The 22,035-nt window shown below is 37.9% G+C and overlaps 1 protein-coding gene across 5 annotated transcripts in view; it reads left to right on the top strand.

Moving 5' to 3' along the window:
* The first annotated feature begins 702 nt into the window (after window positions 1-702).
* The window catches only part of SGO2 (shugoshin 2), a 46,649-nt gene continuing 25,316 nt past the window's right edge, over window positions 703-22,035 (top strand). Inside the window, exons 1-6 of one of the 5 annotated variants that reach the window (XM_049615907.1) lie at window positions 703-822; window positions 7,646-7,738; window positions 8,207-8,338; window positions 10,152-10,327; window positions 11,150-11,227; window positions 19,007-19,092. In XM_049615907.1, the coding sequence (XP_049471864.1) occupies window positions 8,209-8,338; window positions 10,152-10,327; window positions 11,150-11,227; window positions 19,007-19,092 (470 nt within the window). In that variant the 5' untranslated portion in view covers window positions 703-822; window positions 7,646-7,738; window positions 8,207-8,208. Of the gene's footprint in view, window positions 823-888; window positions 1,341-6,798; window positions 6,949-7,645; window positions 7,739-8,206; window positions 8,339-10,151; window positions 10,328-11,149; window positions 11,228-19,006; window positions 19,093-22,035 lie in introns of those variants that run through there. The other 4 variants (XM_049615909.1, XM_049615906.1, XM_049615908.1 and 1 more) reach the window with 4 other exon arrangements.

Raw genomic sequence — 22,035 nt, 5'->3', positions numbered from 1 at the left:
TTCTAAGGTAAAGTGGAAATCTGTGATTCTCAAATGTCCCCAAATGGACAAAAAAAATGACAGGAATATGAAGTTGACTGCATCACTCTATAACCAATTATTAAAATCTAGATTTAGTAAGCTATTTTCAGTTTCTGTCTAATGACATACAAAGAGGATATTTTATTCTCTGTATAGTTTTCCCAGGTTTTTCTATAGATTATAAAGTCACTCGTGAAAGGAAAACTAACTGACTTGGAACACAAAGTGAATAATATATGTTTTAATGTAGTTGGGTGTAACGGAAAATGCCATTCTTGTATATTTAGTTGAATCAAACCATTTGTTTAAGACCTAAATGTTCAAAGAAATTTCATTGCCACTTTTCCTTCAGCAAGTTGAAAGAAAAATAGGGAGTGCTTTTAAGTGAAAAACTAAAGGTCCTGGCATCATAATGCAAAGATGACTGTTACGCCTTTTAGACCTCTAATAAAGGCATTTTTGTTAAAGGAACGTTTCCTTTTCGGTCAATGCATCAAAAGACAGAACAACAGCCACCCGCCACCACCACCCCCAGCCCCGCCCCTGGTCCAAGCTGCCACTTTCACCTTCGTTCAATAGCCCCTGCCTTGCCTGGAAACGCCCCCTCTGGCCCTCAGCTCGAGGTACCGCCCCTTCACCTCCCACTTCCTGGTAACCGCGCGCCTTTGCGCGCGCGGCCTCCTGGGGATCTGATTGGCTGATGTGGCAACCGCTAACGGCTGCGGAGTTTAAACCAGAGCCGTAGCCGCTGGCGCTGAGCTTCTCAGGCTGGGTGGTCGTCGCCCCCATGGTGAAAGGGCGGTAAGTCAGGGACCTCGGCGCGGCCGCCCTTTGCTTGGGGAGATCCGTGCCTTTCCCAGCCGAAACTCTCAGCGCTGCTCTCTTGAGTCTTCCGTCAAGGGAGCCGTGCGCGGCCCGTGGTCCCGCCCACCCTCCGCCCTCTGGTATCGCGAACTGAGGCCGCGCTCTCAGGGGCTCGTTGGGGAACTCTCCGGTTTGGATCTGAGTGGCTACATCTTGTCTCTTTGATTTTGTGCCCGGCTGGGTGAGAGGTACGAGCGGCCAGTTAGAAGGTCAGCTCCTTGAAGGAAGAGATTTCAGTCTTTGTGACTGCACTACTCCTGCTTTTTAGAGCATTATCTAGGTCATTGTGAACCTTCAGTAAATACCTGCTGGGTGAGCGTTGGAGACTGCTTACCCAGGTTCTTAAATGATCCCTCTCCTTTGGAGTGATCATTTGGAAGGAGGGCTGGCTGAAGGCGAAGGGGTGATGGAAGACTGGGAAAAACTTAGAACTTGAACTGCGTCTTGATTTACAGGTAGGACTTCGGTAAGGAATAGGGACTATGATTTTTCTAGATGAAGAATCCAATTCAGAACTGGATGTGGAATTTAATATTTCTGATATAGAGTTAGCCGAGATGATGGCCAGACAGGAGCTACAGAATAATAATAAATAGGTCGTATTAGTGAGTGCTATGTGCCAAGTCCTGTACTAGGCACTGTACATACATCGGCTCATTTAGTCCCTACAATTAGGTTCACTTACTATTACTTTATAAGCCTGAAAGTTGAAACTTAGAGACATTAAAATAACATAGCTATGAAATGTTAGAACTGAGACTCCCAACACAGTCCCAACCGGTATTTAAAATACCTCAATCTCTGTACCATAAGTCATCCTTGAATGGTACTCCAGTGGCCTGGCCTTGGTTCCTAAAGTGTTACCTGGTGAGGTTGTTAATGTGGAGGGTGACAGGGCAGTGTTAAAAGGAAGACTCTGATTTCTGGCATGAGCATTTGGGTGGGTGATTGATAGTGCCACTTATTAAGTTAGGGAACCAAGGACCAACTTATTGGGGAGGACAATTCAGCGACGGTTTCCTAATTAGTAAAATGAGATTTAGTCTTCCTGACTGGATTTTTCTGGAGATGGACTAGATACCTATGCCAGTGTCTCTTCACAGGTGTAAGATGCAACCATTTATCTGTGGGATTTCTGTATGTGCCTGTGTTCTATCTATGCAATAGATAGTGATCTTTGATTTTACCTTTTTTCTTTTTTGACAAAATTTTTAGAATACTTTAAACTTCTTTCCCGTTGCAGAAAATTCTTCTAAGACCATATTCCCATTATTAACATGACATCACCCAACATCTGCCCAACACTTTCAAAGGAGACTCATTCCAGCATTGGTCAGTTTTAGTATTTGACACTTCTTCCATTTATCCATAGTTGTTTCTTCAACAAATGTTTAACCAGTAGCTGCTATGTGCCAGGCACTCTTTTGGCTCTAAGGGTACAGCAGCAAACAAACTTGACAAAAATCCGTGCCCTCATGGAACAGATTTTAGTAGAAGACAGTAAATTAAATAAGGAAATTATGTGGTCTTATATTAGACACTGATAAGTTAATGGAGAAAATATATAATAGGATAGTGAAATGGGGTCAGGTGAGTAATTTTAAATATTTGGTCTGGAAAGGCTAAGAAAGTGACATATTAGTAAAGACTTGAAGAAAGTGAGTAAACCCCATGATTATTTGGAGGAAGAGTTGACACAAAGAAGAAAAAAAAACCGGGAATATAAAGATTCTGCAGTGGGAGTATGCCACGGTAGCCAATGGCTGGAGCTTAGTGAGTGAAGGAAGAGTGATGAAGAGGTCAGAGAGGTACTGGATGGGGAATTGGGGAGGGGGGGGGAGTGTTAAACTGTGTAGTACTTTACAGGCCATTGCAAGGATTATGACTCTACTCCAGTGATATGGGAACCACTGGAGGGTTTTTAACGGAGGAGTGACATGAATTAAGTGTAAAGGGATGATTTTGGTTACTAGGTTGAGAATAGATAGTAGGAAGGAAGGTGGAAACAAGAACACCATTTAGGTAGTTACAGCAATAATGTACATGAGAGAGAATGGCCACTTGGATCAGAGTGATAGCAATAGGTGGCCCATGTGAACATGTTGTGAAGGTCAGGCCAGCATGACTGATGATCGAGTGGATGTGGGATGTGAGAGAAAGATGTTTCTGAGCTGAGCAGGTGGAGATGGAGTTTCCATTAAATGAGATGGAGGAGACACAGTGGAGCAGGTTTGGGTGTGTTGAGTTTAGGACATGTTAAATTTGAGCTGCAGACGTGCTTGGGTGGCTCAGCCAGCTAAGCTTCTGACTCTTAGTTTCTGCTTAGGTCATGATCTCACAGTTGGTGAGTTCAAGCCCTGCATCACTCTGGACTGATGGTGCAGAGCCTGCTTGAGATTCTCTCTCTCTCTCTCTCTCTCTCTCCTTCTCTCTCCCTCTCTCTCCCTCTCTCTCTCTGTCCTTCCTGCATCTTTCTCTCCCTCTCTCTCTCTCTCTCTCTCTCAGAATAAATAAACTTAAGATTTTTTTTTTTTTTGAGATACATATTAGACATCCAAGTTGGAGATGAGGAGTAGGCAGTTGGATAAATAAGTCTGGAGTTGATCAGGGATATAAATTTGTAAGCCGCCCCACATCACTCTGTACTGATGGTGCAGAGCCTGCTTGAGATTCTCTCTCTCTCTCTCTCTCTCTCTGTCTCTGTCTCTGTCTCTCTCTCCCTCTCTCTCTGTCCTTCCTGCATCTTTCTCTCTCTCTCTCTCTCTCTCTCAGAATAAATAAACTTAAGATTTTGTTTTTTGAGATACATATTAGACATCCAAGTTGGAGATGAGGAGTAGGCAGTTGGATAAATAAGTCTGGAATTGATCAGGGATATAAATTTGTAAGCCATTGGCATTTAGATTTAAAAGCCAGAACACTAGATGATACTCTCACAGTAGTTTATGTACATAGAAAAGAGATGTGACCCAAGGATTGAGATTTGGGGCACTCCAATGGTAAGAGGTTAGGGAGATGAAGAATAACAGAAGAGACTTAGAAGAAGTGGTCAGTGAGAAGGGAAAAACCAAGGAGAATGTTTTTTAGAAGATTGCTAAAGAAAGTATTGCAGAGAGAATGACCTGATATTAAATACTCTGATTAAAAAAAAAAAATACTGTGATTAAAATTAGATCAATTGAGAACTGTATCTTGACTACTATATCTGATTTAGCAATGCTGCAATTTAGTGACTTCAATTATCAATTTCCATACGGTAGTGATGAGAGCAACAACTTGAGTGGAGTAGATCAAGAGGGAATGGCAGGGGATGAACTGAAGACTGCAAGTATAGACAACTCTTTTAAAGGAACTTGCGATAGGGGCGCCTGGGTGGCTCAGTCAGTTGAGCGTCCGACTTCGGCTCAGGTCATGATCTCGCGGTCTGTGAGTTCGTGCCTTGCGTCAGGCTCTGTGCTGACAGCTCAGAGCCTGGAGCCTGTTTCAGATTCTGTGTCTCCCTCTCTCTCTGCCCCTCCCCCACTCATGTTCTGTCTCTCTCTCACTCTGTCAGAAATAAACATAAAAAAAAGAAAGGGAACTTGCGATAAAGAGAAACAGAACTAGGGTAATAACATTCCAGCATCAAGAGATCACTTGTATCTTTTTAAATGTTCCATGTTTATGCATTTACACTTGCCATCCCTTCTTCTGGAATACCCTTTCTAATCTTGATACCTAACAAATTCTTTGTTTTTAAGACTTATTTGTTCATTGAACAAATATTTGTTGTGTTCATGTTATTTTCCAGGCCCTGTTACACGGGCCACGGAATATATCAGTGAATAAAACAGAAAAATCTATGACCTTCTGGAACTTAAATTCTAGTTGGGGAAAACAGGAAGTAAGTAAATTCTGTAGAATATTAGATAGTGCTTTAAATGCTATGGAAAAAAATAGAAAAGGGTAAGAATGATCAGACATGCCAAGAGAAGGAGCTACAGTTTTGAATGGCCTCAGTGAGAAGGTGACACGAGCAAAGACTTGGAGGAGAGTGAATGAGCCTTTTATATATCTGGAGGAAGAGCTTTCTGAGTAGAAAGAATGACCAGTACAATGGACTTGAGGCTGAAGGATGCCTACCATCTGCCAGGAGCAATTAGAGCTTGGTAGCCAGTGTGGCCTGGAAGGAATGGACTAGTGAACAGAAGAAAGTTCAAATTGGAGAAATGGAAAGAAGAGCAGATGTTGAAGGGACTTCTTGACCACTGAAGGACTTCAGCTTTTATTCTGAGAGAAATGGGACCATCAGGGAGTTTTTTAGATTGTCTAGACTAAAAAATGCACTGTAGTGAGGGCAGCAGTGGGAATAGGGGGATAAGAGGCTGTTGCAATAATTCAAGTAAGATGAGTCCGTGCCTTGATCTGGGCTGATAGTAGTGGAAGTGCTGAGAAGTGGTCAGGTTCCTAATGTACTGTGAAGGTTGATTGGGATAGGAGAGAGAATTTTGGCCAGAGCAACTAGAAGGATGGTGTTGCTATTAACTGAAATAGAGAAGGCTCTGACTGAAGCAGGTATGAGCAGGTTAAGTTTGATATGCCCTGTTATAATTGTTTAAGCAGAATTGTGAATCCAGGGAGGTTCAGGAAAGAGATCCAAACTGAGATCATAAAGTTTAGAGTTCTTGGCATTTTCTAGGTGGTATTTTAGCCATGACTATCAAATCACCAAAGGAGTGAGTATAGATACCCAGAGGAGATCCAAGGAGAAAATCTGTTACAAGTTTGGAACATTTGTAAAAGAGAAAAGAAACAGCTAATTAAGTAGAGGAAAAAACCCAGAAGTTTGGTGTGCTGGCAGCCAAGGAAAGATAATTTTCGAGGAGGAAAGAGAAATAACCATATCAAATGCTGCTGCTGGATCAAGTTAGATGAGGACTGAAAATTGACCATTAGATTTAGCAGTGTGATGGTACTTCAAGATTAGCACTTTTGGTGTAGTCATAGTGAAAGTCTGAGTGACATTGGTTTAGGAAAGAATTGGAAACTGAGTACAGACAGTTCTTTCAAGGAGTTTTGCTATAAAGAGCTTCAGAGAAATGGAGGAGTAGTCTGAGGACGAAGTGGGAACAAGGGAAGGTTTTTTAAGATGAAGGAAATAGCAGTATGTTTGTATGTTGATGAGAATGATCCAGTGGAAAAAAAATGACAATGAAGAGGAGAGAATTATGGAGTTACGTCTTTGAGGAGGCAGGATAGCATGAAGTCCAGTGCATGGATCCTTATCTAAGCAAAGCAGGACTGACATTAGAAGATAGATGGTTCATCCATCATAGTGGAGAGAAGACAAGGGCACAGATACAGATGATAATGGGTAGGTAATTGTAATGAGAGCTTTGACAGAGTTCTCTACAGGTTGCTTCAGTGTTCTCAGAGTAATAGTGAGCCAGGATATGAAATTAGCAGCCAATAAAGAGTGACCCAGAGGTTGGCTATACCATCAGGATGTAAAGGGTTATAGAGTCTGATGACATTATATTCAAGGCTGGGGATTTTTAGGGAGGAGAGAGAACAAATGGTCTGCAAGCATGAATGTAGTGCATCCTTTAGGAGGTGAAAGGGAGAAAATGGCCACCTCCTGACAGGGAGGGGAATCTGCATCTTCCTGGGAGCAGCTGGTTCAAGAAGATGAAGGGACCATTTAGAGGAGGGACTGAAGTTAGAGGTTTTGATAGTGATGGATTGTGAGTTCCAGAGACCTTCACAAGGTAGGGCAGGGGTGAGATATGAAGACTCTTCATTTTCTGTGGCTGTTGTAACAAATGACCACAAACCAGGTGACTTTAAACAGCAGAAATTTGTTTTCTCACAGTTCTGGAGGCCAAAAGTCCAAACTCAGTGTTGCTGAGCTGAAATTCTGGTGTTTGCAGGGCTGTAGTCCCCCGGAGGCTCCAGGGGAGAATCTGTTCCTTGCCTGTTTCAGCTTCTGGTGGCTGCCAGCAATCCTTGGCTTCTGGCCGGATCACTCAATCTCTTCCTCTCTCCTGTATGGACACCAATGAGGCCATTTGGAGGCCTAACTAGGTATAATCCAGAATAACCTCCCTATCACAAGATCCTCAACTTAATCACGTCTATAAAAACCCTTTTTCCACATAAGGCTTAGAATGTAAGGATTAAGACCCGATATCTTTGGGAGACCATTTTTTAGCCTACCACAGAGCTACAGGAGGATTAGGATGAGGGAGATAGGGAGATGACAGTGACCTGGGAGTCCAGAGATTCTGTGATTGACATAAAGAGCATAGTGAGATTAGTCCTGTGGATTTAAGTCAGGTAGTGGTGGAAAGGTTGAGTATTGGAAGTTAGGCAAGTGCAGGTAATGGGGTTTCTTCTTGATCTCTGAAGATAGAGACAAAGAAGCTTGGGGAGGGAATGGGAGCTTTGAAAGGTTAGTCTTGTCTAAGTACATAGCTCAACGTCAACTGTCCCTTCTCAGTAAAACCTTTTCTGATCATTTTCCTCTGCCCAGGCAGAGTTAATTACTTTTATGCATTGTATATTATATCATTTATTCTTGTCATAGTATAATGTGATTATCTTCTTCTTTCTACTTTTAGACTTTAAGGTCTAATAGACCATAACTGTAATGGACAAATAGACACACTCAAGATATCCTGCCTAGTCCTCCAAACTAGCTAGCATGCCTCCTCTCCCATAAGATTAGGTATATCTGTTCTGTGCATTCTCTAAGGTTACACTTCTTACATTGTCAAAATAGGATCTGTACCTACGGTGGACTCTACATTCCATGACTGACATGCCTATACAACCGTATCCTGTTTTCTGTCTGCTGTGCCTAACCTAGCTCCTGGTATGTAGACGTAATAATATAGATTTGAATGAAAAAATAGTCATTTACCTTTTTTGGATACCACTTTAAACCACTCCTGGCTACTTGCATACTTTCAGATTTTATACAAAGCGTTTTGTAAATTCTTTTTTTTTTTTAATGTTTATTTATTTTTGAGAGAGAGACACACAGAGTGGGAGTGGGAGAAGGTCAGAGAGAGAGGGAGACACAGAATCCAAAGCAGGCTCCAGGCTCTGAGCTGTTAGCACAGAGCCCGATACGGGGCTCAAAGTCACAAAGAGTGAGATCAGACCTGAAACAAAGTTGGATGCTTAACTGACTGAGCCACCCAGGCACCCCTGTAAATACTTACACACAAACAAATTATACCATATAAGTCATGATTATTACCTTCTGGAATGTATCAGATACCCTTTTTTCTTTTATTAATCATTGCTCTGATTTCTTTCTTTCTTGTTTTTACTTCAGTGATGGAGAACCCAGTGATGGAAACTAGCTCACTTTTTACCTCAGGAATTAAGAGACATGTGAAAGACAGAATTTCAAAGACTGGGAAGTTGAATGTTTCTCTTGCTTCAAAAATCAAAACAAAAATACTAAGTAAGTGCTATTGGTTTTAAAGTATGCTCACATTTTTATTTCCCTTGGAGAATTGATACAGTATTTGGCACTTCATTTTATCAAGTATAGAAAATGACTAAAATGACAATTTTTGTTAAGCGATAGTTTTTGTGCATTCAATCCTTTCTGTCTCCTTCAACTCTTATTAGTTTAACGGATATGATGATTTACCCTCAGTGGTGACAGCAGAATTTTCAGCAGTGAGGCCGGGGTAGCCTAAGGCAGCTACCTCCTACACTGCAAAGAAAATACCAATGTGACATTTCAGGAAAAGAGCTAAAAAACAAGTGACAGATTGTTCTAGTATGCTGTAGCAATTGGATGATGGGTAATCTAGAATGATTGGCCCAGGTAGAGTGTTGTCATGGGTGATTTTATATAGCCAAAGCTCATGATGGTATTGAACATTTTGGAGATAGGTTTCATGGATTCTGGAACTAAGAGGTCAGAAGGGGAAAAAAAAAAAAAAAAAAAGTGGGAAAAACTGCCAATATAAATTTCCATTACTTCTGAAACTTATCTCAGTGTTTCCTATCCATCTCAGCAGGAGTAGAGAAGGTTTCCTGTAGATATAACATGTTTGAAGGGTAATTGTGTGTGCCCTCTGAAATAGCTGAACCTCCTGAGTATCTTTAAATCTTAATGTTGCTCCTACCCAGGTCTCTAGAATCATGTGGTATATTAGACCACCTTGTGTAGTGGCTGTTTGCTATTCTCTTTGGCAGGACCATTGCACACTCACTATTATGAAGGAACATCCAGAGTTTGAGGAGTGCGACAGGAAAATATTATCCTTTAGCTCTGGAAGTCTTAAACTGGTTCTAGTCTGTTTTCGTTCTAGTCTGTTTTCTGTGTCAAAGGTGGCTGTGTGAAACTACTTTCTTTATGCAAAAGATAAAGTACTTTTTTGGACCCTTTTTTTGATGCCCAAACAATGCTTGAATATTTAAAATATGTTATTACTTTTATAAACTTATTTTATAGATACTAAACTTCCATTCAGTGGGATATGTTGTTGAATAGTAGCATTTAAATCTAAATTATGAAAATGTAAGTATGGTTTATGTGTACTAAGGGAACACACTATATTTAAGGTGAGCTTTACCAAGGAATTCACGATTAAATTTCTCTAACAACACAGAAGCATTTCTGATTTAAATTATATTTACATAGTGCTTGTAAAGAGAAGGCATCGAGTTTAGATTGCAGTAAATGCCAAGAAATAAGAATTGGATATTTAGGGTAGCAATAGAAAATCCCACAGGGTTTAGATGGTCTGTCCAACTTTACACTCATTATGGTCCCTTTCACTCAAAATTTTGAAAAATGGGCTTTGGAAGCATTAACTGATGTGTTCCATTCTGGAGCCACAGAAACTGACTTTAAGATTTTAATGGCTACCCTAATACCTATGGGATATCTCCAGTTAGAGCTTTGGAATCAGCTTCTCCATTCTACCTCCTAGTCAAAGTAGGAGGGAAGGTAGGGCAGCAAGTATCAAGATTTAGTTTTTATGACTGGTCTAATTACCTAGGATCCTGCATCTGTCCTAGACATCCTTTATCCCTAACTCTATTTACAACATTCTGCATTCCTTACAGTTCGTTTGTTCTTCATCTTCTGTCTGGCTTTTATTTCTGGTCTGTATACATTTTTTTTTAATATTGTCATTCTGTTGTTTTCCAGCCTTTAGTTAAGACTTATAAGTGAAATATATGTTGCTTAAAATAGTTTTATAAGGATATGAAAACAAGGTATAAGTTCAATATTAACTTAAAAATTTTTTTTACAGATAATTCTTCCATTTTCAAAATTTCTTTAAAGCACAACAACAGGGCATTAGCTCAAGCTCTTAGTAGAGAAAAAGAGAATTCTCGAAGGGTTACAACTGAAAAAACGCTATTGCAAAAAGAAGTGGAGAAACTGAATTTTGAGAATGCATTTCTTCGCCTAAAACTAAATAATTTGGTATGAATATTATATTGTGTTTGAATTCTAAATTATAACTAAAATCTTAACTGTGTTATTAAAGAAGCTCTAAAAGTGTTTTTCAAATATCTAATTATTGTAAAAAATTATTGAAAGAATATGCCATGTTAGTGGACAAACTTAATGGGTAATAAAATAGGTGTCTTTAACTCTACATTCTAAATGTCACTTACAGCCCTGCAAACCAGTATAATACCTTGATCATTATTTGGTTGTTTATCATTAGCAAAACTTGGTGCATTACAACAATGGGCATAATTCCTCCAATGAAAAGAGGGGAGTTCCCAGAGTGTTTGTATTCTCTTTAATCCCAGCATTTCACTGGCTACACACCAAATAGAATGAAGATTGTAGTCGTTGTTTTCCCTTCCAATTTCCAACTCTGTCCACGGACAGGTCAGTAAGAGCCAATGGTTAGCTAGGCTGCAATTTATAGATCTAACACCAAAATGAGCAGAAGTTAATTTAAAATGGAAAAATTGATCTACTATTCATGAGTGTTCAATTCCTTGATAAACTATGTTAACTTGCTGTAGGATGTATTATCACTGTGAGAAGAAAGAGAAATGTTCGTAGGAAAATTTATTATTGAGAACTCAGAAGCATTCAAGGGGTGTGTGTGTGTGTGTGTGTGTGTGTGTGTGTGTGTGTGTGTGTGTTTGAACTATAGCATGCAGTACCTTTTTATTTCAGTGTGATCTCAGTTATTTTCTAAGTCTTCTCAACTGATGACATCCATACATGTATGGTATAATAAACTCCAAATCTTAATTGATTAAAAGTGTCTTTATTTTAACACAGAATAAGAAACTTATAGAAATAGAAGCACTCATGAACAATAACTTGATAACTGCAATTGAAATGAGCACTCTTTCTGAGGTAAGTAGAGTTTATATGTAAGTAGTGTAATTTTTTAAGCATTACTAAGGATAATTAAGATTAAGTAGCATTAAACTAACTTAAACTTTGTGCAAAGAAATGATAACACCAATTTTAACTGGCTAACAGCACATTATCATATGGCATAATTGGTTTATTGAAATTTTTACATAAAAATTAGGTATTGATTAGAAGTAACACAGGATTAGACAGCTCAGTGGAACATAATGGCCCCTGAACAACTAAAACACAGCTAAAAAAGACATTGATAGAAAAGTAGTATTTCAAATTAGAAAAGGATTTGTGTTATTAAAAAAAAAAAGATGGGTACAATTGAACAACTATTTTGGGGGAAAAAATAGAGGCAGATCCTACTATATACCATTCTCTAAAATAAATTCTAGATGGATTTAAATGTAAAAAAGGAAATCATATAAAATAAGAAATACAAATATATTCATTTTAAATAGGAGAGGCCTTTCTATACCTAGAAACAAAGCAAGTAGAAGGCATAAAGGAAACTATTGGTGGATTTTCTCAAAGAACATTCTTAGAAGGCTAAAAATCATAAAAATAAAAAGCCAATGGCAGACTGGGAAAATTAAACATATAGCAGATAAAGCATTAATATTGATAGTTAAATACCTCTTGTAATCTATCACGAAAATATAATCAGTAGTAAAATTAGGAAGGGAGGAAAGCCAAATATTAGTGAAGTTAACTCAATTATCTAAATAGGAAACATAATTGTTGTAAAGTAGTATCTAATGAGAAGGCAAAATATACATAATAAATAAACTGAAGAAAGGTTAGTGAAGTCCCAATTGTAGGTAAATTTCTTGATAGTAATGGAGTTTAGTGCTTTATAGGGCAGCTTTTAAATGGAATTGCCGGGGCGCCTGGGTGGCTCAGTCGGTTGAGTGTCTGACTTCGGCTCAGGTCACGATCTCGCAGCTCTGTGGGTTCGGGCCCCACATTGGGCTCTGTGCTGATGGCTTGGAGCCTGCTTCGGATTCTGTGTCTCCCTCTCTCTCTGTCCCTAACCCACTTGCATTCTGTCTCTGTCTCTCTCAAAAATAAATAAACGTTAAAATTAAATAAATAAATAAATAAAATAAATGGAATTGCCTATATTTAGCTCCCAGCTCTGTTAACTTCCTGGTCCTGTGACTTTGGCATTTAATTCTGAATCTTAGTTGTCCTCTTGTGCCTAGTGTGGCTAATGGTAGTACATCTATGAAGAATTAGTGTGAGAGTTAAATGTGGCTAGCATGTGTCCTCACAATAGGAAGAATGCAATAAATGTTAGCTGTCATTACTTTTTTATTATTGTGTGTGCATCTTCCTGTGTTTTCTAATTTTCTGCAAATCTCTCCTTTTAAAAACTTATTTTTAGTCATTTATAAGGCTTTTAAATACATAGTCTTTCTGGTAAGAAAATAGGAACTCTTTCAACTTTTGTGATCAGTGGTTAGCTCCTTTGTCAGAAGCTTTATAAAAGCTAGCCAAAGAATGTGTACTTTTATCTCCTAACTTCATCCACATTTGGATACAGAAAAGATTTGCGTACATGTCCCAGTGAAATAATGTTCACAGGAGATGTAGCTCTTAGCATTATAAATTTGATACCTAGTACAACCAGTGAACAGAGGTATACCTTATACATTTAGTATCCTCTAAGGAGAAGAGATGCTTGCTTTTCACTGGGTGGGTGGGTGGGTAGGCAGAGTCAGGGAGGGGGCTCTGTTTTGCTGATCAGCTTGCAGGGCTGAATCAAGTTGCCTTGAATAAATTACTAAGATCAGAATCAGATATAGCAGTGGGGAGTCTAAAGTTAGTACAGGAATTGACTTAGAGAGTAAGGGAAAGAAGCTAATTAATTAGCAAGATCTGGAGGAACTTTGGAGAACAGATAGCCCTAAAAGCATTGCTCAACTACTTGTGAATTATGTGATACAAAGCTCCTTCCTTCCACTAGTTCTTTAAAAAATATTTAGTAAAGTCAACTTTATTCCCGATGCTTTTTGTGTGGCTCTCTTTGGAGAACTCAAGGCTGAGATCAGCATCTGGATTTAGAAGAAGGTAAAAACAGTAAATGGAGGAGCTGGATGATGAAGGGACAGCATATAACTTTGGGATCTACTTTCTTAGACTTGCTATTTAACAGACTAACTTTTGCATATCAAGTTTTGAGTTTTGTAGTTCCTTTTTATTTGGGGAAGAGAATGATGGGGACTATAGATGTTCTAATATCAGAACAATATAATGAAGTATATAGAATGAAATCTCATATAAGCTTCTGTTCTGCTTTCAGCCACTTTATTCTTCCTCCTTTCATCTCCCCACACTACCTACATGTAACTGCTTTGTTTCTTTATATTAAAACAAAACATATAAATATTTTCTTAATTTTCTTTCTTACACAAAAGATAATATACTATCCCTAATGCCTTGTCCTATGCCTTACTTTTTTTTTAATGTGACCTATCTTGAAGATCTTGCCATATGATTACAAGAAATGCTTCCTCATTCTTTTCCAGTGCTATTTAGGATAGATCCAGAGTGGACCTCTAATCTATTTAACACTATCCAACACTATGTTGGATACTTGGGTTGTCTTTTGCTTGGCTTCACATTAGTGTAGAATGCCCTTTCCTCTTGCATTATTAATTTTTTCCCTCTCTCCTGGATTATTCCTATCAGGAAGCAAAAATGTTATCTCCCGTCTTTAAAAAATAAAACAAAACAAAATGAAACCTCTTACTCCAAATAACTCCCCACCCCCAGCTACTTTCTCATTTTTCTCCTTTATAGCAAAACTCTGAGAGAATTGTTCACACTGTCTCCAGTTTCTCTTGAACCCACAACAATTGGAGTTTCATCACCACTCCACTAAAAGTGCTTTTCTGGAAATTGACCTCCATGTTACCAAAACCTCTTGATAGTTCTTGGTCCTTACGTTGACCTTCATGTGACTTTTACAACACTATATTCTCCTATGTTTCTTCCTACCTTTCTGATTATTCATTTTTAGTCTGTTTGCTGTTTCCTCTTTATTTTCCTGACTGCTAAATTTTGGGTGCCCCAGAACTCAGTTCTTGGACTTCTTTCTTCTATCTACATTTGTTCCCTAAATGATTCATCCATTCTCATGGATCTGATTATTGTTAAATGCTGATGACTCCCAAATTTGCATCTGCAGCTTCCCCGTCTCCTCTGAACTCCAGACAATACCTAGTCCACTACTTATTTCGCATTTCTATTTGGATGTCTAAGAGGTATCTTAAATTTTGCACTTGCCACCAAACCAGTTCCTTTTGGGGGTCTTCATTTCAGGTAACTGCAATTCTGTTTTCCTGTTTTTTCCTCACATCCTGTACCTGATCCCTTAGCAAATGGTTTTAGTGCTGCTTAAAGCTCAGTCCAGAGTCTTAACCACTTCTCACAACCCTCACTTTCACCACCCATCCAAGCCCCCATTTTCTCTTACCCAAGTTCTTGGAGTGGCATCCCAACGTGGGCTTCTTGCTTCTGCCTTGCCTCTATATTCTCTTCCCAGCGTAGCAGCCAGATTAATACTGTTAAAACAGAAGTCTCTGCTGAAAGCTCTCCAGTGGCTTCCCATGTGATCTATTGCCTATTATTGTCTGAATACTGAAACTTGTGTTCTTTCTCTCACCTCATTGACTACTCTCCTCCTTCCGCTCTTTAACATCTTCAATCTGCAGGCCTCCTCCCACTCTTCAAACACAGGCAAGCTGCCACCTCTGGGCCCTTGGTCTTGCTCTTCTTTCATATGGCCTACTCCCTACTTCCTGCAAATCTTGACTCAAGAGTGACTTCAGTCAAGCCTTCCCTGGCAACCTTATATAAATTTGAATCCTTCCCCATCCCTGCCCCTACATTTTATACTCTGCTTCTCTGCTTTAATTTTTCTCTTTAGAACTTAACACTACATGACATAATTTTACTCATTAATTTTATTACTCATCTTACCAGAACATAAGATTCTTGAGTATAGAATTTCTGTCTATATAACAACAATGTCTAGAACATAATAGAAAGCAATAAATTTTAATAAAATGTTGGATAGTGTTTCCTCATTGAGAATGATCCTGTTTTTGTGGCTCTGGGTGGCTCAGTCAGTTAAGCTGCTGACACTTAATTTCAGCTCAGGTCACGATCTCTTGGTTTTTGGGATTGAGCCCATGACAGGCTCTGTGCTGACAGCACATGGATCCTCTCTCTCCCTCTCTCTCTGCCCTTCCCCCAATCATGCTGTCTCTCTCAAAATAAATAAACATTTAAAAAAATTAAAAAGTAAAATATATTTTTTTTAAAAACGATCCCTTTTTTTAAGGGTAATGTACATATTTATCTTATATGTTATTTAGCTTTTTATTTTAAGTTTGTTTATTTATTTTGAGAGAGAGTGCATGCATGCAAGCAGAGAAGAGAGAGAGAGAGAGAGAGAGAGAGAGAGGGAGAGAGGGAGAGACAGAGAGAGAGAATACCAAGCAGGCTCTGTGCTGTTTGTGTGGAGCCTGAGGCAGCTCTCGATTTCACGAACTGTTGAGATCATGACCTGAGCTGAAATCAGGAGTCGGTTGCTTAATTGACTGAGCCATCCTGGTGCCCCCATTTAGCTTTTTAAATAAAAAAATGATAAACAATGTAAAATACTTTTTTTAGCATCTATGATGATAATCATATGGTCTCTCTTTTTAGGTGTATTATGATAATTTATTTTAGTAGCTTTCCTAATTTTGTAATTCTAGAATAAATTTCAGAAATGATTTATTATTCTTACAATGTGCTGCTAAATTCTTTTTGCCAGTGCTTTGTTTAGGAATTTTTTTATTGTTAATTCACAAGTGAGATTTTCTTTTTATACAGTCTTCAGGCATTGATAAAAATATATATGAACTGGAATTTGGATGTTTTCCTTTTCCTATGATCTGGAAAGATGGTACAGTATTAGAATTATTTTTTCTTTAAATGCTTCATAGAATTCTGTGGAACCATCTAGACCTGGGTCTTTCTTGGTAGGAATGGTCACACTTTGTTAACTTTATTTCTTCTATGGATATTAGTTTGCTTGGGAAAATTTCTTTCTTTTGTGGTTGGTTTTATTCAGTTATATTTCCTTAGAATTATTATCTCAGACATGTTTTCAAATTGATTTGCACAGAGTTGACCAAAGTAGTCTGTTATTTTTTAATTTTGTCTGTGTTATATTTTCCCAGTTGACTAATTTTGTGTATTTTGGGCTTTTCCTTTTTTTTTTCCCCCTACTAGTTTAGGTGCTTGTGGTTTTTTTCATTTATTTATTTATTTTTTTCTTTTTTAAAATAGTAATCTTTGGGGTTTAATTTTCAACCTTTAATTTTATTTTGTTGTTTCAAACTTACTAATTTTTGCTTTTATCTTGAGTAGTAAGTCCTTTCTTCCCCTTTCCTGTGGTTTATTTTATTGTTACTTCTTTACCTGAGTCAGATGCTTATTTTTTTTTTTTCATTCTTTAATAACTCTGTAGGAAGGTGCCATTTTTTCACAGTACTCTGAAGATTTTTATCTTTAGTTTTGAGAAATATGACTATGATGTATCCTTGCATGGATTTCTTAAAGTTGTAGCATTTTGAGGGTTCACTCGGCTTAAATATGTGGTTTGATTACTTTTGCCAAGTTTGGGACATTTTCAGCCGTTATCTCTCTCAAACTTTTTCACGTCTGCCGTCTTTATCTCCTTTTGGGACTTCAGTGACATGAGTGTTATATCTTTTGTTATAGTCCCATAAATCCCTGAACCTCTTAATTATTTTCAGTTGCTTCTCTCTTGCTCACATTGGATGCTTTCTGTTGCTTTCTGTTCAAGTTCACAGATTTTTCCCCCTCTGTTTTTGAGTCCATTGAGTTTTTAACTTATTTTATTTTGGTTATTGTATTTTTGTTTCTTTTTTATATCTTCTTTTTATTTGCTGAGATTTTCTGTTTCTTTGCAAGATTTTCTATTTTTTTCATTTGTTTTAAGCATGTTTGTCATTGTTTATTGAAACATTTTTATGATGGTTGCTTTAAAATCCTTGTTAGGTAATTCCAGCATCTTAATGTTGGTGCTGTATTATTATCTTGTTGTTGCTGTCTGTTGATTGTCTTTTCATTTTCAAATTTATAATTTTCAAATTTAGGCCTTTTCCTAATTCTTGGTGCAATGAGTTATTTTATATTAAATTATCTTGGGAGGTGCCTAGATGGCTCAGTCGGGTAAGCATCTGACTCTTGGTTTTGGCTCAGGTCATGGTCTCACGGGATCATGGGTTCCAGCTCTTTATCAGGCTCCACGCTGACAGTGTAGGACCTGCTTAGGATTCTCTCTCTCTCCTTCTCTGCCCCTCCTCTGCTCATACTCTCTCAAGAAAAAAAAAAAAACATCTTGGCCATTTGGGTATTGTATTAAGAAACTCCAGATCTTATTTAAACATTCTGTTTTGACAGGCACCATTTGATAGTATCATAATGCCAGTGATAAAGGGATGTGCCACCTACTGCCAAGTTGGAGGGGTCAAAGTTTAGGTTCCCCACTCAGTTTCTGTTGTCACCCTGGTGGAGAGGGTGTCTCCTCACTGATGGATGGAGCTAGGACTTCAGGCTAACACCACCCTGGCTGGGACAGAGTAGGGTGCCTCATGACTTCATGGCCTCCACTGACAGCAGGACTGGGGGAATCATAAAGGGGGAGGTTGTTATTATTGAAGAGTGGTGAAAAGAATGGTTCTACTAGACCTCTTCTATCCCCACCCTAGAGTAGAGGAAAAGGGCTCCTTGTTATTAGCAAGTAAGAATGGAAGTCCAGAGTCCCCATGTGTTCTCCACTGACATTGCTGGTACAGGGGGTATCCTCATTACCCCTGGGATGTCCCACCTCTCTTCTTGGCCTTTTCTGACAGTACAGTTTGGAGGACAGTTGCCTTGTGATAGCCTGGTGAGTATGGAAGTCTAGGCTCCTCATTTGGCTTTTGTACCTTTTTCAAAAATTAATTGACCAAATATGTGTGGGTCTATTTCTGGACTCTTATATTTCACTGATCTTTTTGTCTGTCTTTATGCTAATACTATACTATGTCAATTATAGCCCTCCAACTGCTTCTTTTTCAAAGTTGTTTTAGCTATTCCGGGTTCTTTGCATTTCCATGTGAATATCAAAGTTAGTTTGTTGATTTGGTTATACCCTTGTTTCTATTACAGGTTAGCACCATAATAAAACATAGTTGTGTGTTGCTTAATTTTATGATCTTTATTAAATAAATAAAACATGTTCAAAAAATGTCTGAGAAAATTTAGAAAATACTATAGATAAGCAAAAATTTAAAAGATATATTAAAATCACCCAGACTTTAAATGTAAAAGACCATTAAGAAATATGGATTATAAAGTGCAGTCATATGTTACACAATGCATATGTGGCATGAGCATATTGCATATTTATGTCAAGATATTATATAGGTATACACAGGTATATTTATTCATATGCACAGAAGACAATTTATTTGGGAGTTTATGTACCAAAATCGTAGTAATGATTATCTTTGGATGGCATGATAAAGGATGAACTATGTTTAATCTTATCACATTATTCTCATTCAGCTATCAAAGGCTAATGCAAGAATTGTTCTATTGCTATTGGTATACTTGTATAATTTGGTGCTTCAATAACAAACATTTAATGAGATTAGAAATTTTTTTCCTTTTCCTTTTCTTTATTCTTTATTTCAAAAATAGTTTCACCAGAGTCCCTTTCTACTGCCAAGTAGCAAGAAGAAACGGACTAGTAAACAGTACAAGTTGATGCGACTTCCATTTGCAAGGTAATTGCTTCAAACTTGGTTAAATACTTGCACACCTCTACCTAGATAAAACTTTGAACAGTTTTTATTTGGGTCTTCTTCCTTGAAACATAGAAAAACATTTAAAAATAAATAATGAAATACTTGTTAACATTGTACCAGTGAAAGAAATTGGAAGCATAATCTAATAGAGTTCAGTTTTAAACTTTGAAATAATATTCAGCTTTCCCATAGACTGTAGAGAAGAAAGAGCCAAAGGTGAACCTTTAGTTACATGGGTTTGAATTATACTGGTTCAGAGTGTTTAGATTTTTTTTTTTAATTTTTTTTAATGTTTATCATTTTTTAACGTATTTATCATTGAGAGACAGAGAGAGACAGAGCATGAGCATGGGAGGGGCAGAGAGAGGAGAAGACACAAGGTCAGAAGCAGACTCCAGGCTCTGAGCTGTCAGCACAGAGCCTGACACGGGGCTCAAGCTCACAAACCGGGAGATCATGACCTGAGCTAAAGTCGGACGTTTAACCAACAGAGCCACCCAGGCACCCCCAGAGTGTTTAGATTTTTATGTAGCACATTGTGTTTGTGTATGTTGTACAATATTTTGAGTTTCATCAACCTGTAGTTGCCTAGTAAGGTAGGAATGATATGATCTGTAGTTTCTTGGTACAGGTTTTATCTCCAGGGCTCCAAGGAAGCTTACCCATAAATTCAGTAACTATGTGCATCTGTAGTATCTGCTACTCGTTAGTTCTTTTCTTTCTTTTTCCTTAAGTCCCCACTGGCCTCGTTTTATGCTGGGTAAATCTGGTAACTATTTCTATCTTTATTATCTTGAATACTGCTCCAAGCTTTAAAATTAACTTTCATCATTGCTATTTCCTAACCAAAATTTACCACTTCTTGATTAATTTGATTATAAATCATAGTAAACAGCTTATTTCAAACCTGTCATTTTAAAGACAATTTCTGAAGTCCAGAGAGATAAAATGACTTAATGAATTGATGGCATTGATTAAAATTCTCTTGTCTGTTAGAGACAGAATTCTTTGTTATGTCATTTACAGGTTTAATGCTTTTATTTAAATGCACAAGTAAATGCACTTACATATTGAAATGCTATCTGTAACATAGTAAAAAATAGTAAATTCTGTATCTACTGTGTCACTCTCTATTCTTTATGTTTATTTTTTGAGGGTGGGGGAGGGGCAATGGAAGGGAAGAGAGAGAGAGAGAGAGAGAGAGAGAGAGAGAATATGAATCCCAAGCAGGCTTCACACTGATAGCAGAGGAGCCCAACATGGGGCTCAAACTCATGAACCACAAGATCATGACCTGGACTAAAATCAGGAGTCGGTCCCATAACCAGCTGAGCCACTCAGGCACCCCTAATTGCTGTAGTTTTAAAATAGATACATTTTGGGGCGCCTGGGTGGCTCAGTCGGTTAAGCGTCCGACTTCAGCTCAGGTCATGATCTCGCGGTCCGTGAGTTCGAGCCCCGTGTCGGGCTCTGGGCTGATGGCTCAGAGCCTGGAGCCTGCTTCAGATTCTGTGTCTCCCTCTCTCTCTGCCCCTTCCCCGTTCATGCTCTGTCTCTCTCTGTCTCAAAAATAAATAAACGTTAAAAAAAAAAAATTAAAAAAAAAATAAAATAGATACATTTTACTGTCCTGTAGTTCCTTTACTTAGTTTTTTGTTTTTTAAGAATATCTTGGCTGTCATTATGCACACATTTTCCAATTAAGTGTCCTCTTGCGCTATAAAAAATTTCATTTTTTAGTAGAAATTGGAGTATAATATAGATATTAGAAATATTAGAAAATTTTAGAGCCGTGGTGAATTTTCATAAGTAAACACTGTTGTATAATTAGTATCCAGACCAAGAAACAGAACATAGCCAGTACTTCAGACGCCTGCTCTGTGATCCATTCTAGTCACTACTCACCACCCACCCAAGTATGAACATTATCCTGACTTCTAACATCACAGATTGAACAATTTTGGCTCATTTGAAACTTCTTATAGTGAAATCATAAAACATGTATTTTTATCTCTGGCTTATTTTGTTGAGCATTATGTTTGTGAGATTCATCTGTATTGTTGTATGTACTTGTAGATCAGGCATTCTCACTGCTGTGTAATGTTGGATGATTATCCCATCATTTATTCATCCTTAAGATGATGAGCATTTACTTTGTTTTTGTTTTGGCCTGTTTGTTACAAACAGCGCTGTCATATATAAGCCTTTTGACGGATGCACATACAGATTTCTGTTGGGTATATACCTAGGAGTAGAATTACTGGGTTTTACATATATTTGGCTTTAGGAGAACCTGCCAAACAGTTTTCTAAAGGGGTTATACCAATTTACATTCCTAATAATGTATAAGAATTCCTGTTCTGTATCTCCATCAACACTTGTTACCGTCTTTTTCAGTTTAGCCATACTGAGCCATAATAATTAATCATTCATTTCCTTGATAAACAATGAAGTTAAGCACCTGTTTATATGTTTATTTTCTGTTAGATTGTCTTTTTCTTTCTTTCTTTCTTTCTTTCTTTCTTTCTTTCTTTCTTTCTTTTTTAAGATTTGCAGTTTCTATACATTGTGTGTAAATTACAAATATCTTTTACTCTGGCTTGCCTTGTCATTCTCTTAATGGTGTCTTTAGATGAACAGAAGTTATTTATAAGAATCTGCTTTATATGTCTCTGTTTTGCCCCTCATGGTTACTACTTTCTGTGGCCTTTCAAGAAAATCGTTACCAATTGGAAGGTCATGAGACATTCCCTTATGTTTTCTTTTAAAAGCTTAATTATAATGGGAAGAAAATAAATAAGTAAATAGCAAGCTTTATTAACTTCCCTTTAATTTTTCTTTTTAAATTTTTTGAGAGAGAGCAGACACAAGGGAGCAAGGGCAAAGAGAGAAGGAGAGAGAGAGAATCCTTCAAGGAGCAGA

Source organism: Panthera uncia, assembly GCF_023721935.1.
Source record: "Panthera uncia isolate 11264 chromosome C1 unlocalized genomic scaffold, Puncia_PCG_1.0 HiC_scaffold_3, whole genome shotgun sequence".
NCBI lineage: Eukaryota > Metazoa > Chordata > Mammalia > Carnivora > Felidae > Panthera > Panthera uncia.
This window is presented reverse-complemented; position numbering and strand designations above follow the sequence as displayed.